This window comes from Barbus barbus (genome assembly GCF_936440315.1).
Source record: "Barbus barbus genome assembly, chromosome: 46".
In the NCBI taxonomy this organism is placed as follows: domain Eukaryota; kingdom Metazoa; phylum Chordata; class Actinopteri; order Cypriniformes; family Cyprinidae; genus Barbus; species Barbus barbus.
Window position 1 is genome coordinate 13,750,740 of NC_136724.1, and position 15,230 is coordinate 13,765,969.

The 15,230-nt window shown below is 40.5% G+C and overlaps 1 protein-coding gene across 1 annotated transcript; it reads right to left on the reverse strand.

Annotated features, from left to right (window-relative positions):
* Positions 1-1,043: 1,043 nt before the first annotated feature.
* LOC306865266 (cysteine/serine-rich nuclear protein 1-like) lies at positions 1,044-14,602 on the reverse strand. Its single transcript, XM_079409782.1, has 5 exons — positions 14,404-14,602; positions 8,195-8,397; positions 5,277-5,536; positions 4,891-5,187; positions 1,044-4,198 (listed from the first exon to the last, which is right to left on the reverse strand). Exons 2-5 carry the CDS (start codon positions 8,376-8,378, stop codon positions 3,230-3,232), a joined length of 1,710 nt encoding a protein of 569 aa, XP_079265908.1. The 5' UTR covers positions 8,379-8,397; positions 14,404-14,602; the 3' UTR covers positions 1,044-3,229.
* Between the last annotated feature and the right edge of the window lie 628 nt (positions 14,603-15,230).

Genomic DNA, 15,230 nt, shown 5'->3' on the forward strand with positions numbered 1-15,230 from the left:
TTTCCATGTTTGTGAACTATAAGCTGTACCGTGGTGAAAGTCTGATCTTTTTACAATAATCAGGAGCTCCCCATTGGTTTGACCTACAATGTGAGCTGCTCAAAATCAGTCTGATGGAATCGGTTAAGACAGCCTCAAATTAATGAAGGATCTGGAAATAGAGAAAAAGTCAAAAATGAATTTCAACATGAGCACGTAAAGGAAACATACAACTGCAAAAATTACAAAAGCCCTGAAGATAAATATTTACGTAATAAAAAAAAGGATATATTATATATAGATATACTTTTTTGTTGCCAATTTAAAATTTTCCCATACTTGAGGTGCCTTGGCAGAGCAACACAACAGCATGCAGTGTTAAATTAGACCACTCACACAGGTTTAACCCTTTTTTTTTTATTATTATTTTAATTTTATTCCGTGCCCACATTTGACTCATTTGAACCTAAAACTCATAAGTTATTCCTTTTAAAGATCAGCTCACGTTTGATGTCAAATGAATGTGTTGCTATCAGCAGGGCTGACTTCAGATCAATGTAAAGACCGGCTGTGTTTGTCTATCTTTAATTCTGTCTTGGTTCTTCAATACATGTATTTATTGAAATAAAAGAATTTAGAAAGAAGTGGACAATGTATCGTGTGTGAAGTTGTTTTGAGTTCTTCATGTCATTAAAAACTACCAAATGGTTTAATTATTCAGTGACAAAGCAGTATATTTGTATAGTTTGTGTTTTGAAAGTTTTTGTACTTTAGGATTTTTTCTTTTAGTAGACAGCAGCGTCACCTACAGTGAGACCACAAACATGACGATTTTTAATGGGAAGAAATATCAGGAGCGTTAGAAAGTGTTATTTTATGGCTTTAAAGCAAATTTATTTAGCTGGGAAAAAAATTCAAAGACTGGCCTTTAAGGCAACTTTTTATATGTAGATTTTTTTATATAAAATATTTATATTATATTAGGGCTCCGTGGTCATATTTTTTGATTTACAAACACTTGTCACCCATGCACTCGCATACACAAAAAGGACAAGACAAACAATGGCAGATATAAGAAAAAGCTTGACTTTTATTTTGAAGGGACAAACTACTGTCAAATGACTTGAGTGAAATGAACAGCTTTAAACTGTTAAGCGTGAAAATATATAATATAAAAGAACTGCTTGGTTTGTCTTTTGTTTCGTTGAAGCAGAAAATATATACAACAAAAAAGGCAGAAGTAAGAAACACTTTGAAAAGCATCAGAGATCAAAACATACATCAATCATGACTAATAAATACCAAAAATTTCCATTTCATGGCAATGAGGCGATACATCTTTACAAGGGAATTAGAAGCTGGACTCAAATGAATGAAGCTATTAGCTTCAAGAACAGCACGTGAAGGCAAAAATGAAGCAAATACATTTCTGATTGTGCATTTTTTGCTCTAAACGCATGTAGTACTGAGACAAATGAACGGTTGCCGCATGCAAATGCTCCTATCGGGTCAAATATCTCTGCGCCGACAGCTGAAGTCTGGATGGTCAGATATGTACAGATTCATTTCCTCAAAGCTCATTCAGAAACATACAAACTTCTTCACTGTGAAGTGGAAACCATATGGGCAACACAAATTTGCATATGATACACATTGCATAATATATGCAGGGTTTTTTTTTCTTCAACAAAAACGTTTTTGAAACTACTAAATTTATACCCACAATTCATGTTGTCAGTTGTGTTCACCCAACCAGTCAGAGTACAATCTTGGTAAATTTGTTTAGGTAGTTACATCGTAAGTAAACCCCCGCTTTATGCCTGGCCAGAATACATTTTTCAAGCATAGATTTAGCTCTATTAATATATTACAAATGTTTTGATATTCGAAGAACAATGTGGATTTCTTAATAAAATAATTTGTCAATAAACAGATTAGAATTCTCTCAAATCTACATTAGTTATAAAATGTTAATTCTCTATATCATAGGCAAGGTCATCTGATTATTTTGAATCAATAGGTAGGTTATACAGCATCATCTCAAGCGGCTCCTCGTGTTCACAGGCACAAAGACTCAACTTTTCTTTTGTTAAACACACCGTTCTCTTTATTGCCCAAACCGTGAATAAATTAAGTTCTAATGCTGAAATGCTAAACGTGAAATAATTTAACCAAAAGTGTTACTTCATAGTAATAGAATAATTATTAAATACTTTGCAGTTGGTGCCCCTTCCTCCACAGCTGAAACATAAAGATGTGCTTCACACAGGTTAATGTAGGTGAGAAATGTGAACAAGCTGCATTATTTCCACTTCTCAAGAGCACAGTGTGGCTCAGATAATTCAGCTGGCATTCGGAGAAAAAGTTAAATAAATAACTCGGTAAGAATAAATAAAAATTGGAAATAATGGTCTACAGATATCACAGTTGCATTACGCGATATCTGCAGCGTGTAGAATAAATTAAAAGGAAAGCGTTCACTTTTCTCCACCTTGTGCTGATGATCCAACACCATAAAATGGCATGAAAACAATCTCAGATTCAGAGGCGACGGGGCTGACCCATTTGCGCTCTGATTGGTTCATTTTTTTCACAGATAAAGTGCTAACTGAGGAGCCTCTGGGGGATTTGTGTACCGTTTGAAAATCCCAAGGAGCTGTTTTGTGGAACAGGAGTCTTCCTCTAGCTTTGCAAAATAAGTACAGACCACCATCTCAAGTCCAAAAAACGACTGAGACAGAAGCCCCTCCAAAAGGGGGCCGTTTAAATGCTGTCTGTTTTGGTGGAAATTCTCTGAAAAAATGCCAAATAACAGCGATGGTCAAAATGCATTGCTTCTGAAAGCTAGAAAAAGTCCCTGAGATACATAATCAGCATTATGACTCCCATTGGTGCCCCTTCTGGATTCATATAAATAACCTTAACAATAATAATAATGGTAAATGTTGATAATACCACCAATGTAGGTGAGAAGTTCTTCCAAGTTCTTCACCTTCCTGGCCAGATGTACAAATATCCAAAATTCAGTCAGCCAGGCTTGTTTTTGAACTGAAATGTTAGCTGCCACAGCAATGGCAATAATGATAATAAAGATAGTTATAATAACTTAATGCTTTGCTAACATCGTAAAGGCAGATAATGCGAATATTGATATCCTGGGATGGAGGGTCTCCATTCATAAAGTAAAGAAAAACAAAACATATAGCATTCATTTACAATCCCCTAGTTCATTTGTACAGAAGCGCCCCCGTTAGACTTTTACAGACTCCATCATTGAAAGCTTCATGGCATCTTCAAGCATTTGATTGTCTGTGAAGGTTGCCGGAGGTTCTGGGACCGAATCCGACAAGCCAATCAGAGACTCCAGGAGACACGTACCCGGGTCGGCGGCCTGCGGAAGGCTGGGGTAAGTAGGCAACTGGAACTGAAAGAAGTTGTCCACGTGTTCGTACTCCTTTAAGGAGTTGTACAATGAGCTCGGCCCGAGACAAGGAAAGCCGTCGAAGAACTCCAGGTCTGATTCGGATGAGAGGCTCAAGTCCATGTAGCTGGCCGAGTGATCGATGGAGGGCGAGGGCGTGTGGGGGACGGAGCCGCTGTGGAATAGAGCGTTAGCTTGATTAGCGTTCTCGTCTAGGAGCCCAGACATGGCCGTGTGGCTGTTGTCTATTTGTGACGTGCTAAGCTTGTCGTCTGTCGTGCTGAAGATGCCGTAGCCCATGGACTCGCTCTTTTTCTGCTGGTAGTCACAGTTGTTGTTGTTGTTGCGCTCCCTGACAGAACAGTCCTCACTGTCTGTGTCGCTAAAGCTTAGGATTCTCGTGAGTCCATTTTCGTCGACGTCTAGCGGCGACTGTTCCCTCTGAGCGTTTTGGGCGGATTCCGAGTCCTCGCTCTGGCCTGAAGAACTAGACGAATCAGTCATGTCGCTGCTACAGCTGTTCTCTCCCAAGGCTACTAGCTCCGAGTTGAAGTGAAACGTGGGTCTGTCTGGCATGGTGCTGCTCTCTGCTGGGTGGATTGGGGAACTGCAGTCTGGCAGATCTTCAGAGGGGGTTTTGCTCTCTGGCGTGTGCTCTTCCAAACGCTTCTCCAGCTCTAGCTTCATGATGGTGTGGATGTAGTGGGTCTGAACTCGGCTGGAGTTGAACTCGATGCGGCCTGCCGTGTTCCCACAGCCGTCTTTAGTGCAGCCACATGGGAAGGATGAATGGTCCATCTGTGAAGCCAAGAAAGATTACATTAATGTATGAAGAAAGTGTATATAGAATTCAGTATTAGAATACAATTACAACTGGCATTTTAACTATTTTAACTTTATAAATATAATATACTTTTTAAAAACATGTATTTAACTACTTGAATTGATTGTAATAGTAGTTTAAGATTTAAATTAAAATAATATTTATAATATATAAAATAATAAATAAAGAAAATGTAAAGAAAATTTTAAATTAATAAAAGTTTTTGATGCAAATAACTGTTTATAATTTTTTTGAGCATTAAAATATGATAATTTACCATTTTAAAGTTTGGGGTCTGTAATCATTTTAAATTTTTTGTAAGTATCTTATGGTCACTAAGGCTCTTAAGGTCACTTATGGTCATTTATTTGATCACAAATAACGGTTTATGTAATAAATTTTTTTCGAAATTTGCAAAATCATCACAAATTAAAAAGGACTCATGCCAATATTATCCAAAACCCCACTTTTCTAGGGTGTTTCCAAACTTTTGGAGGGCAGTGTGTGTGTGTGTGTGTGTGTGTGTGTATAAATAAAAACACAATGACTTTGATGTTTCTGGTGTCATTCTGTACAGTTTGAGCTACAGGAATTATATATTTAAATATTAGCCATAACCTTGGGATGGCATAATCTAAAGGAAGTCTGTCAGGATTGAATCGCTCACCTGACATTTGATCCCGGCCAAACTACAGCTGCACGTCTCTGGCTCGCAGAAGCCCTGGCAGTCGCATCCGCAGTCTTCTCTCGACGTACGCACCTCATGCAGTTGACGCTTCTCATCTTTATCGATTTTCTTCACGCCAGCGGCTTTAAGAATGGCGTATCTTCTCTTGGAGGGGTAGGGATGCAGGAAGGAGCCATCATCCAAGTTTACTCCGCTGAGGTCAATTTCATCCTCTGGGATGTCATCGATAGTCAACCCGTCAGCCTCTTCGGACTCCTGGGTACCATTTTTGGTAAGCTGCACACAGAAAAAGGATATTTATATGATTACGACTTTAAAACCTCTCATGTCTGACAACACTTTGAGAAACTTAAACTCAAAAATACCTTCAGCTTAAGAGCTTCCAGTTTTTCCTCCCTCAATCGGTTTTTGATTTTCTCTCGCCGTAGGTGGCGCTGTGCTATGGCAAACTCCGCTATTGAGTAGCAGTGCTGGGCGCTGTGCCTCTGCACCATGCCAAGGGTGCAACCTCCCCGGCTGGGCACGCTAGTGAAGCCCTGACATCGAGGAAAGAAGAAGACTGTAACCTGGTCAAACTGCACGTTGCCTCGCCGTGAGCGCTTGGCCTTCTTCAGGATAGATGTGGCTGAGGAAAGAGAATGAGAGGACGCTTGTGACATTCAGCATTCAGACGTTCAGGCTTGTGGTGGACTTGAAAAGAAAACATTAAGTGGAAAACAGCGGGCGAATACATTCACGGAAATTCATGCTTGGAATTTCTTAATGGAAAATTAAGAGCACATGTCTGCGAGAGAACAGAGAGTGGTGGGGGAAAAAAATAAAATTCTGTTCCTAGCATCTCATTGGGGAGTATTTGAGTAGGAAGTGTGCCAAGCCTAATGGGAAGACTTGGAGTGGGTGAGTCTCGTGTGTAAACATCAAGATCACATCAACGTTATTGTTGGATGCACTATATCGCCACTAGATGGCAGGCTACACACAGCAAATCAGCTCAGTGCTATTCAGTCATACTAAAACAAGCACAATATTCCACCACTCAACATCAGAACAGATGTGCAAATAGTTCAGCTAATAGTTTTCAGTCTAATGCAGTCATAAGCGAAGACAACTGCATTCCTCTTCGCTCGTGTCTGACAAACAATCCACCCAGGAATTTCCCCTTGGCGCTGAAGTGTGCCGGGAGAGTAAAGCATCCAAAATCACAAGCCAGCGGCTGGATGATCTGGAAGTTTGAGGCTTTTGGAAGTGGTGCGGGCACTCAAGACAGTTGCTATTTAATAGCATCATAACTTTATAGACGGCCATCTGTCTGCACATTCCTTGCAAATTATTCCGACAACCAGCCAAAATTCACCAAATGAATCAGTCAATGTCAGTGGTTAAAGCGTCTCAAAGGGAGGAATTCTCTTCTTGAAACAAGAAAACCATATTTTTTTAACTTAAATTCCTTGTCCTGTGTGCAGCAATACTTGGTGTCGAATTGTTAGCCTGTGAGAGAGAGAAGCACATTCTCCCTCAGGGCCACCAGCCCACCGATTGTTATCTGAAGGGAATGAAGGAGATGGATCTTACTGTCCCTGCAGCTGGTTTATATTAGACTTGACATGGTGGGAACTCATCCTTGCACGTTTTCCTATCTAGAAGCTTGTGCAAATATGGTTTGCTCATCTAATGGGGGGAAAAAAAATGTATGATGGAAACCACAAATGCTCTCATATGCCCACATATATAGACAGGGCCATCTCAGAAATATGACACCATGTTATTGTTTAAAGAACAAAGCAGCTTTATGTATTATCAAGTTGGTATTGGTGATCTTATGAATTAGAGTAAACAAGTTATGCAACAAGACAGTCTAATTCTGGTGACTTTATCCATATAATATGCTCAAAAATTGATACTCTATGGATGTTAGTCAGGGTTGAGGCATGTTTTATTTTAAGTCAATGAGGGACAGACAAAGAGCATGTTCAGTGGTTTGTACTTTTGAGAGTGTTGGTGCCAATCATTATACAACACTGAAAATACATCCAAAAAACTACAGAAAACATGGTTTGTGAATATTTGACATGTGCAAGTTACTCAACAGACTGTACACTACTGTTCAAAAGTTTGGATCAGTTTGGGTCAAATTTTATTCAGCAAGGATGCATTCAATTGATCTAAAGGGAAAAGACCGACATCATTTTCATAAAATTAAAGACTTCTATTTCAAATAAATGCTGTTCTTTCTATTAAGAATCCTGACAAAACATTACAAAAACACTTACTGACCACAAACTTTTGAAAGGTAGCATATGTCTGTCACTTACAGCTTTGTTCTCATTCTCATCAAATTAAATATGCCGTCTACCCTGACAATACTCCATTCTCTGACTTTTTTTCATAAACTCAAGCAAACAGCCGTATCGTTTCCCTTCCTCTTCTCTTCATCCTTGCCTTCCTGCTCCGCACCCCTCTGCCTTTCTCAGCACCTGTGCTGGGTTCGTGCCCGGTGCTCAGACAAAGCTCTGCGTTCATTCTGTCTCTGTCACATGGCACACTTGCTGGCTCCCTGCCATCCTGAGAAACTCACAACTGTTTGCTTTCCCTACCCTGACTCACCCTAATAACCTGGATGAAGGGCCTGGAGGAGGTGACCTCGTGAATGGGGCATGCATCAAAACATCCTGTGTAATTAGCTGCATTCATGCAATTAATCTTGCACCCTCCCGTATCTCAATAAAACCTTATCAGGTAGGACACCTGGTTGAGATAAGCCTTACAGACCTTATGCATGAGAAATAACAATGGAAATGGAAGTTTGACGATTCCACCTTAAAGGAATTGCTGGAATAAACATTTGCTGAAAATGTACTCAGCCTCAGGCCATCCATAATGTAAATTAGTTTGTTTCTTCAGCAAAACAGATTTGGAGAATTTAGCATTATAATCACATGCTCACCAATGGATCCTCTGCAGTGAATGGGTGCCATCAGAATGAGCCCAAACTGTTTCTTACAAAAACACAGCTTTTAATTACTTGTGGATTGTGATGATTATATCAGCTATTTGGACTCTCATTCTGAAGGCACCCATTCACTGCAAAGGATCCATTGGTGAGCAAATGATGTGATGCTAAATTTCTCCAAATCTGTTACAATGAATAAACTCTTCTACATCTTAGATAGGATACGGGTGTGTAAATTCAGCCAATTTTAATTTTTGGGTGAACTACTGTATTCCTTTAAATAAGAACCACTTAATCAGAAAATAAATGAGTACTTCAAGAGGGAAAACTCACTGTTCAAGGATGTTGCTGGGGAGCTGGGGTTGCTGGGGGTGGAATCCAGGGTGTCGGAGTAGCAGCTCTCGCCATCCGAGTCCCACTCGGAGTAGGCAGAGGAGGAGAGAGAGGAAGGGGAGGAGGAAGAGTAGCACGGGTCCTCCTCAACTTCCTCATACTTCCTCTTGAGAACCCCGCTCATGGCGCTAGCGTGTGGTGATCTGTGGGTAACAAGCAAAGACAGAAAAGCATTACAAGAGTGCTAAAAGGGCAAAAATTAACATTTTAATTTCATGCAATCTGCCTTTGTCCATCAGCTAATTTGTTTTGCTATGGCAATGGTATCGATATTGTAAGCAGCGCCTAGATGTTATCGGTCAATGTAGTTCTGTTATTGTCCTAATAGAAGCTAAACGTCCAGTGAGGTTTTTAAATGCAGGCTATGAGCATTACTCTCCAAACAAGCAGCTGACCATGCTTTATGCTGCCTCTGAGCGGCGAGAAAAACAGGAAGCAATCAATCACGTCCCTCTGGTGCAAGTCAACAATTACCAGACCCTTCACCCACTTCTAAATCCAATCGCTTAGACAAATACATTGATTAGGATGGGGGTTGGTTACATAGCCACTTTAGTGAGGAGGGAAAATTTAGGTTACCCCACTCAAAAAACACACACATCCCAGAACTGGTAGCGGCAATTACGCTTTACACAGCTGCTAAATGCATTTTATGAGACTCTGTAGTAAATGTGTGTAAAGCTTGGCACAGTAAACATGTTTATGTAAGCCCAGACTGCATTTGTCGCTGCTCCTGTGGAGAGGTTGCTTATTGGGCAATAAAAGCAATCAATCCATTGGCAGGAAGAGTCTAGCCGGTGCCCACCAGCTTTTAAGGGTCAGAGCCGGTGCAGCACAGCGGCGTTTACACAAAACCATCATTTGATACTGGCGGCTGTGGACTCGTTTGTTTCTCTAAACCCCAGTCAGCTAATTCACCTCAGGCTCGGCCTCACGATGCACTCCACAGCTTAGACACGTTCCTGCTGAAACAGGCAGAATGAAAGGAAGGAAAAACGGTTTGATTTAGAGATAAGAGTTTTCACTGCTGCTTGAGTGAACGGACAGAAATTTGACTTAAGATGTGACAGCTAGCCATCCTATGCTAACTGGACTTTTTTTTCCCCAGAAGACTAAGTGATAATGAGCAGTAAATGTTTTAGAACAAGGCTTGTTCCCAGCAAGAAAGCCACTTTGAAGAAAAAGTGGCAGACGGTCTTGACTGGCGGATTATACAGCTCATGATTTTGGTCTATGACAAAAAATAAAATAAAGAGCCAAAATGACACTGAATCATCCCTGCCATATAGAGTGTGATTAACACAATATGACTCAATAGTGGTCTGCTGTTGTCTAATAAATCAAACTTGGCGCTTAATTATTAATTGTTTATACTAATACTTTTTGGTGCCACTGTATTTAATAACTTGGTGCCACTCTAATTAATTGACTTTCATTGTTAGCATTCAATAATGCATTTGTGTAACTAATGCTACCAAGCAAATTACAAAATATATTTTTTTTTACACATTATAATTGAGATGCCTTAATTTATTATAAAGCATTTTTTTTTTTTTTACTCAATTATACTTTTTAATTTATACAAAGCAAAATATAGAATTTTAATTTTGGTGATTTTTCATTAGGAAATTAATATTCGTTCATCCCTGATCTTTAGACAAGAGTGTGTAGACTTGCTTTTCCCACAGGTTGCCTTGTTTACAAGCAGAACTTCTATCCCTGTGCATGCGTGTTTCACACATTAGTGCTGCAGTCGCAAATGTGCCAGACATCGAGGGCACGTCTGTCCTGTCTGCACATTCAGCCGTGTCTCCTCGGCTGCCAAATATCACTGCCAAAAAGCAGAAGGTGAGTCTTTATCTTCTTCTGAACCTGACAATATCTTCCATAAGTCAAACTTATCTTGCTCGTGCAACACCAGTCGAAAGCAACCCTGACAAGAGGAAATATAGTTGGAAAGTTACACAATAGTCTGTGCCATACTCAGGATAAAAGATGCAGCAAACAGCTGACTTGCTTGAAAACAGCAGTACAGGCAAAGGACATGATCTATTTTTATTGCAAACAGTATGTGTCCAGATCTGTCCCGATTTGCATGCGAACAGAGCCAGCACGGGAAGCGTGAACCCTTACATGCTACGTCTTGATTGAAAACAAGCAGCAAGACAAGCCCACGGGAAAATCTTTTTATATAAATGGCAGGGTGACAAGAGAGAACTTGACACTTGACTTTGGCCACACAAGAGGAGAAAACTCATCCTCATCTGCACATTTGACTAGTAAATTGCATTGTGCCTTTTCCCACCGTCACATTCCTAGACCATGTACAATGTCCTTTGTACAAGAAACTACCTGCACATGGTATCCGGTGGCTGTTCTCGCTCGAGTTTACCTTCATTTAACAAAGAAAGAATCCCTGAGGACGGCATGTATGCCTAGCAAGCAGAGGAGTTTTAATTAAGGACTCTGGACAGTGAGGAGTGGGGGAGGACAGCACAGAGACAGAGGGGGGAGAAAGAGAGAGAGAGAAACCTGGGTGTTAGAAGTGGGTCATTGTCTCTTGACTGCAGCCTACCTGACACATTGATTTGTTAATCTTGCTTAACGGGCAGAAACAATGACGACGAGCTAATCCCAGGAACAAGAGAGGGGGGATGCGGGGGGCTCAGCTGGAGGTCAATCTGGAGCTTGTCCTGTTGCACTCCAACATCAGCGGCGACTAGAAATACGAGCGAGAATCTCCCAAATATAAAAGTGAGCAGTCAAAACACATAAATCTGCTACAGAGCAGGTCTGGATTTCACATCCAGGCAGAAGCTGTCACCGCCGAAGTATCCCAGAAGCTCCAAGCAGGTGAAACATTTGCACTGGAGCATAAATTATACAGGGCTGCCATTCCAATAAAGGCAGTGCACTGATGAGGTATTCTCAATGCTGTTGTCACGAAGGACGGCGGAAATAAATCTCGTGCACAAAGCGAGAATGGCCACAAAAGCAGCAGACTTCTGAAACCGGATCCGTTGTCGGCAGGCTCATAGCAGTTTAATGTAGCACAAGTTAAACACACAGGCTTCATTAAAACTTCTCGAACTCCCCTGCTCTCGCTGTGCTGCTTCCAAAAAGCAGCAAACAGTGGAATCCCGACCTGATCTTATGCAAGAGTGTTGACTTTGCCCCTCCAGCTCACGGCTTCCATCCAGATGATAATCAGCAGCATGTACCTCATCTAAAAAGTGCGACTATGATAACAGGCTGCAAAAGATGGTGTAAAAACCCTTGCGAGATAAGTGGAATCAAATTCAGATTCCACAACTCCACTCTCCCCCTTCTGGTCAGCCCTTAAGAACTGCAGCCAGTGGGAGGAGGGAGTCGTGTGTTGTGCCGATCATCACTCTAGATGTTCAGCTACGCCAGAGACATTCTGTTCCTGAACCTCAACCCATGCGGAGTACACATTCATCCCAAATAGAAGCACGCATTGATGTGGGAGGAGGGTAGCCAGTGAGAACGTTAAACAAATAAATAATGCGATGTCTCCAGCCCACAGGAATTCTCCCCTGGCAATGGTGACACATTCTGTAATAGTCTATCTATCCCAGATGTGTCTGTGTAGTCCAGACCGCTATTGCCCAAGAGGAACCACCTCAGACAGAAACATCTATAAAAACACCTGATGAAGTGTCACGAGTCATCACAGATTACATTATTCGGGTGGAGATGAAGATTTGTCTCAGAGCTGTATGGACTCTGTTCATCATACTATGCATTTCCAAATTAGAAATACACAGACAAAGATCTTTAAACAGCACACATACGGCTACGGAGTACAACAGTTTACTGTACTGATATCCAAAGTGAAATTTAGTATCTAAGAAAGACAATAAATCAGATTTGGCTGGTTTTCAAGTGGTTTTCAGCTGAAGCCTGGGGAAAAGGGAGGTCCATATAGAAGTAAAAAAAACTGATAAAAATAAGATTAAATTAAACAAACTGATTAAAATGGTTAAAATAAGGTACTTAACACATCTAACAGTACTATCATACTTGGGGGTCTGTGGCATCAAAAAGATTTAAAACCTTTTATTTGGGTGGCTTTTAAAAAAATGATACATATCCTAAAACACCCTCGGAAAATGATTTTGCAGTTTTGAGTGAATTGTTCCTCACATTTTAAGTCAACGGGTGGAAAATATGATCGCTCAGGAAACTGCCTAAATTGAAAGCAAATTGTTCCATCACACATGGAACAATTTGCATCAATATCCGAAATGCAAACTTCCAACAGAGTGCGCAAAGTGTACCTTCCTCGAATCATCAGCATGAGTTTGTTCTGAATAACTTAATGGTTGCAAAACAAATACTATCCATATTTACCAGTCTCTTAAGACTCCCAAGGGAGAGTATTTGTGTGTCAAGGGTGGGGGAGGTCAGGGGTCAGCAGCTCATGTCTGGGGCACTCACTGGTACCTCACAAACTGGGAGGAATGCTAGAGAGTGACAAAACAGATGGGACCCCTCTGCTTCTGTTTTTGTTAGAGACCCTAACCCAACTGCTAAATGCAACACACTGAACCATCCCAAATATGAACACCCAGTCTGTGGGTGGGAGCTTAGTAAAAAGATGACATGTTGTGATCATCTCAGTTAAAATGTATGACTGTTTTAAATGAGACACGTGAAGACTTAAAAGAGGGAAGGAAACCACTCAGACACATCATGATTTCAGTGACCATGGTACACGTGCATGTTCACACCTCATCAACCCACAAGTACATAAACAAAATCATTTTTATCTTTTATGGGTCCTATTTGATAAGTTTAACGTGTACTGCAACTCAAAACAACATCGTAAACATCATCGTTTTGTAGGAAACAAAACTCAGGGTTCGATTGACAAACATTTTAAAAGACATAAAAGACTTACTTGGGTTGGTTTAGGAATGAACATGAGCATGTAGGTGAGGTATGTAAACAAAATTAATGATTATTCCCACAAACAATCAAGTGAGGTCGCGCGAGAGACACGAATCTGCGCTCGCTCACGTTGATGCACGCGCAACATAAACGCACTCAAACTTTCGAAACATCCACAAATACGCAAAGATTATCGCAATAGCAAGTGCTGCCGAGCTGATATTTTGACAACACACTAAAGTTTACACACAAGTGAACGCAAAAACTTCCACTCTCGAACATTCAATCTGTTTAGGCTACAGACAGGGACTGTGAATTACCTGTGAAATGTGTGAAATGAGACCATTAGGTTACATTTGCACTTCACTTACGCCAATCACGCCGCGCACAACGTGTCGGTAATTGTTGAATAATCTCTTATGATGGCCCTCCTCGTGATTCACAGATATAAACTCTTATATCATAAGAATAAGAAATGCTTGGTTTGTAAAATTAATCCTTTACATTTATGTATAGAGATACGCATATTTGTGTATATGGATTTATATTGCAATCATTAAACTCAACCAAGTGAAGTTGGGCTCGGATCAAGCAAGGCTTCCCTCAGACCTGCATGCACCCACGGTGATGTCACGGAGGACTGGAAGCGCATGTGAGGCTGAGAGCAGATCTGATGCGGTGTGGCACCTTAAGGAGTCGCTCGCGCTTCAGAAGACACACCAGTACTGTAAACGTGAACGAGGAATGCACTCAACACATAACACACATCCAAACCAGCAATTACACACACACATACGGTCCACTATGCTGGAATTCTGCCAGTGATCTTTTAATCAAACCCAGCGACCGCAAACATTTAAAGTGTTTTGACAGAGAAAACGCTTATATTTACTCCGACCGATACACTGCACTTAAGCATGCGGGTTAAAATAATAAATCGTTAAAAAATGTATTAGTGAAACAAAATGTGAGCGTATACATTGAAACCCCCAAACAATGGTGAATAATATAAACTTTTGTTAGTTTTTTTAAATTATTATTATTTTCTATGTCACAGCAGCACACAGCACTGTCCTCTCCCTTCGCTATTTGAAATAGTTACACAACACATTGGATCCGTTTACACTGGACGACAAAAGCGCATTGAAAGTATCTGGCTGGACTCCAGCACCGAGGATTGCCTATTAGACACATTACAAGTGCCGCGTTAAACGGCGCGGTCCTCCGCTACTCACCAATAACGTGTCCGATCAGCATTAGTGTATCACAATAGAGGAAAAGAAGACGCGGTAATAATCCAAGTTATCCGTCTAGAGACCCCGTTCTGTCCGTGAGGCTATTGTACTGAAGCAGCAGCTGAAGCTGTTCCTCTTGTCTGAAGCAGACGGCTGAGCAGCGCAGTCTTTTCGTCAGTGGAAAACTCCCTCCTGGCGTGTGACGCAGGCGGTGACGCCGCCCACGCGCCGCTTCCTGCCTTCCGCGCCGAGCGACACTCCTCCCGGCGCGCTCGCATCCTCACACAAAATCACTATAGTAACATGATTGAGAGAAGACCGGAACACAATAACCGCGGGTTATGGGAAATAGTAAATGTTTCATTACTCTGAAAAAATATACTGTAACCATTGTTCCTGTAAATACTGTAGTAGGCTACTCATAGTAACATTTACTAAAAACATCGTAAGACCTTTCAGAATCTATTTTGTTATATATCAATAACATAACACATTACTATGTTTACTATGGTAAACTGAGTGTGTGTGTGTTTACCATAGTAAACATAGTAATGTGTTATTATTATGCACCACTGCTTATATATATATATATATTGCTGTCAAACGATTAATCGCGATTAATCGCATCCAAAATAAACAAATTTCTTTACATAATATATGTATACTGTGTATATTTATTATGTATATGAATACACATACATGTATGTAATTAAGAAAAATATCATGTTTCTATATGAAATATATTTATATATAATATAAATTATATTAATATAAATATGTACATGTAAATATTTTCAAAATATATATTGTATGTGTGTGTATTTGTA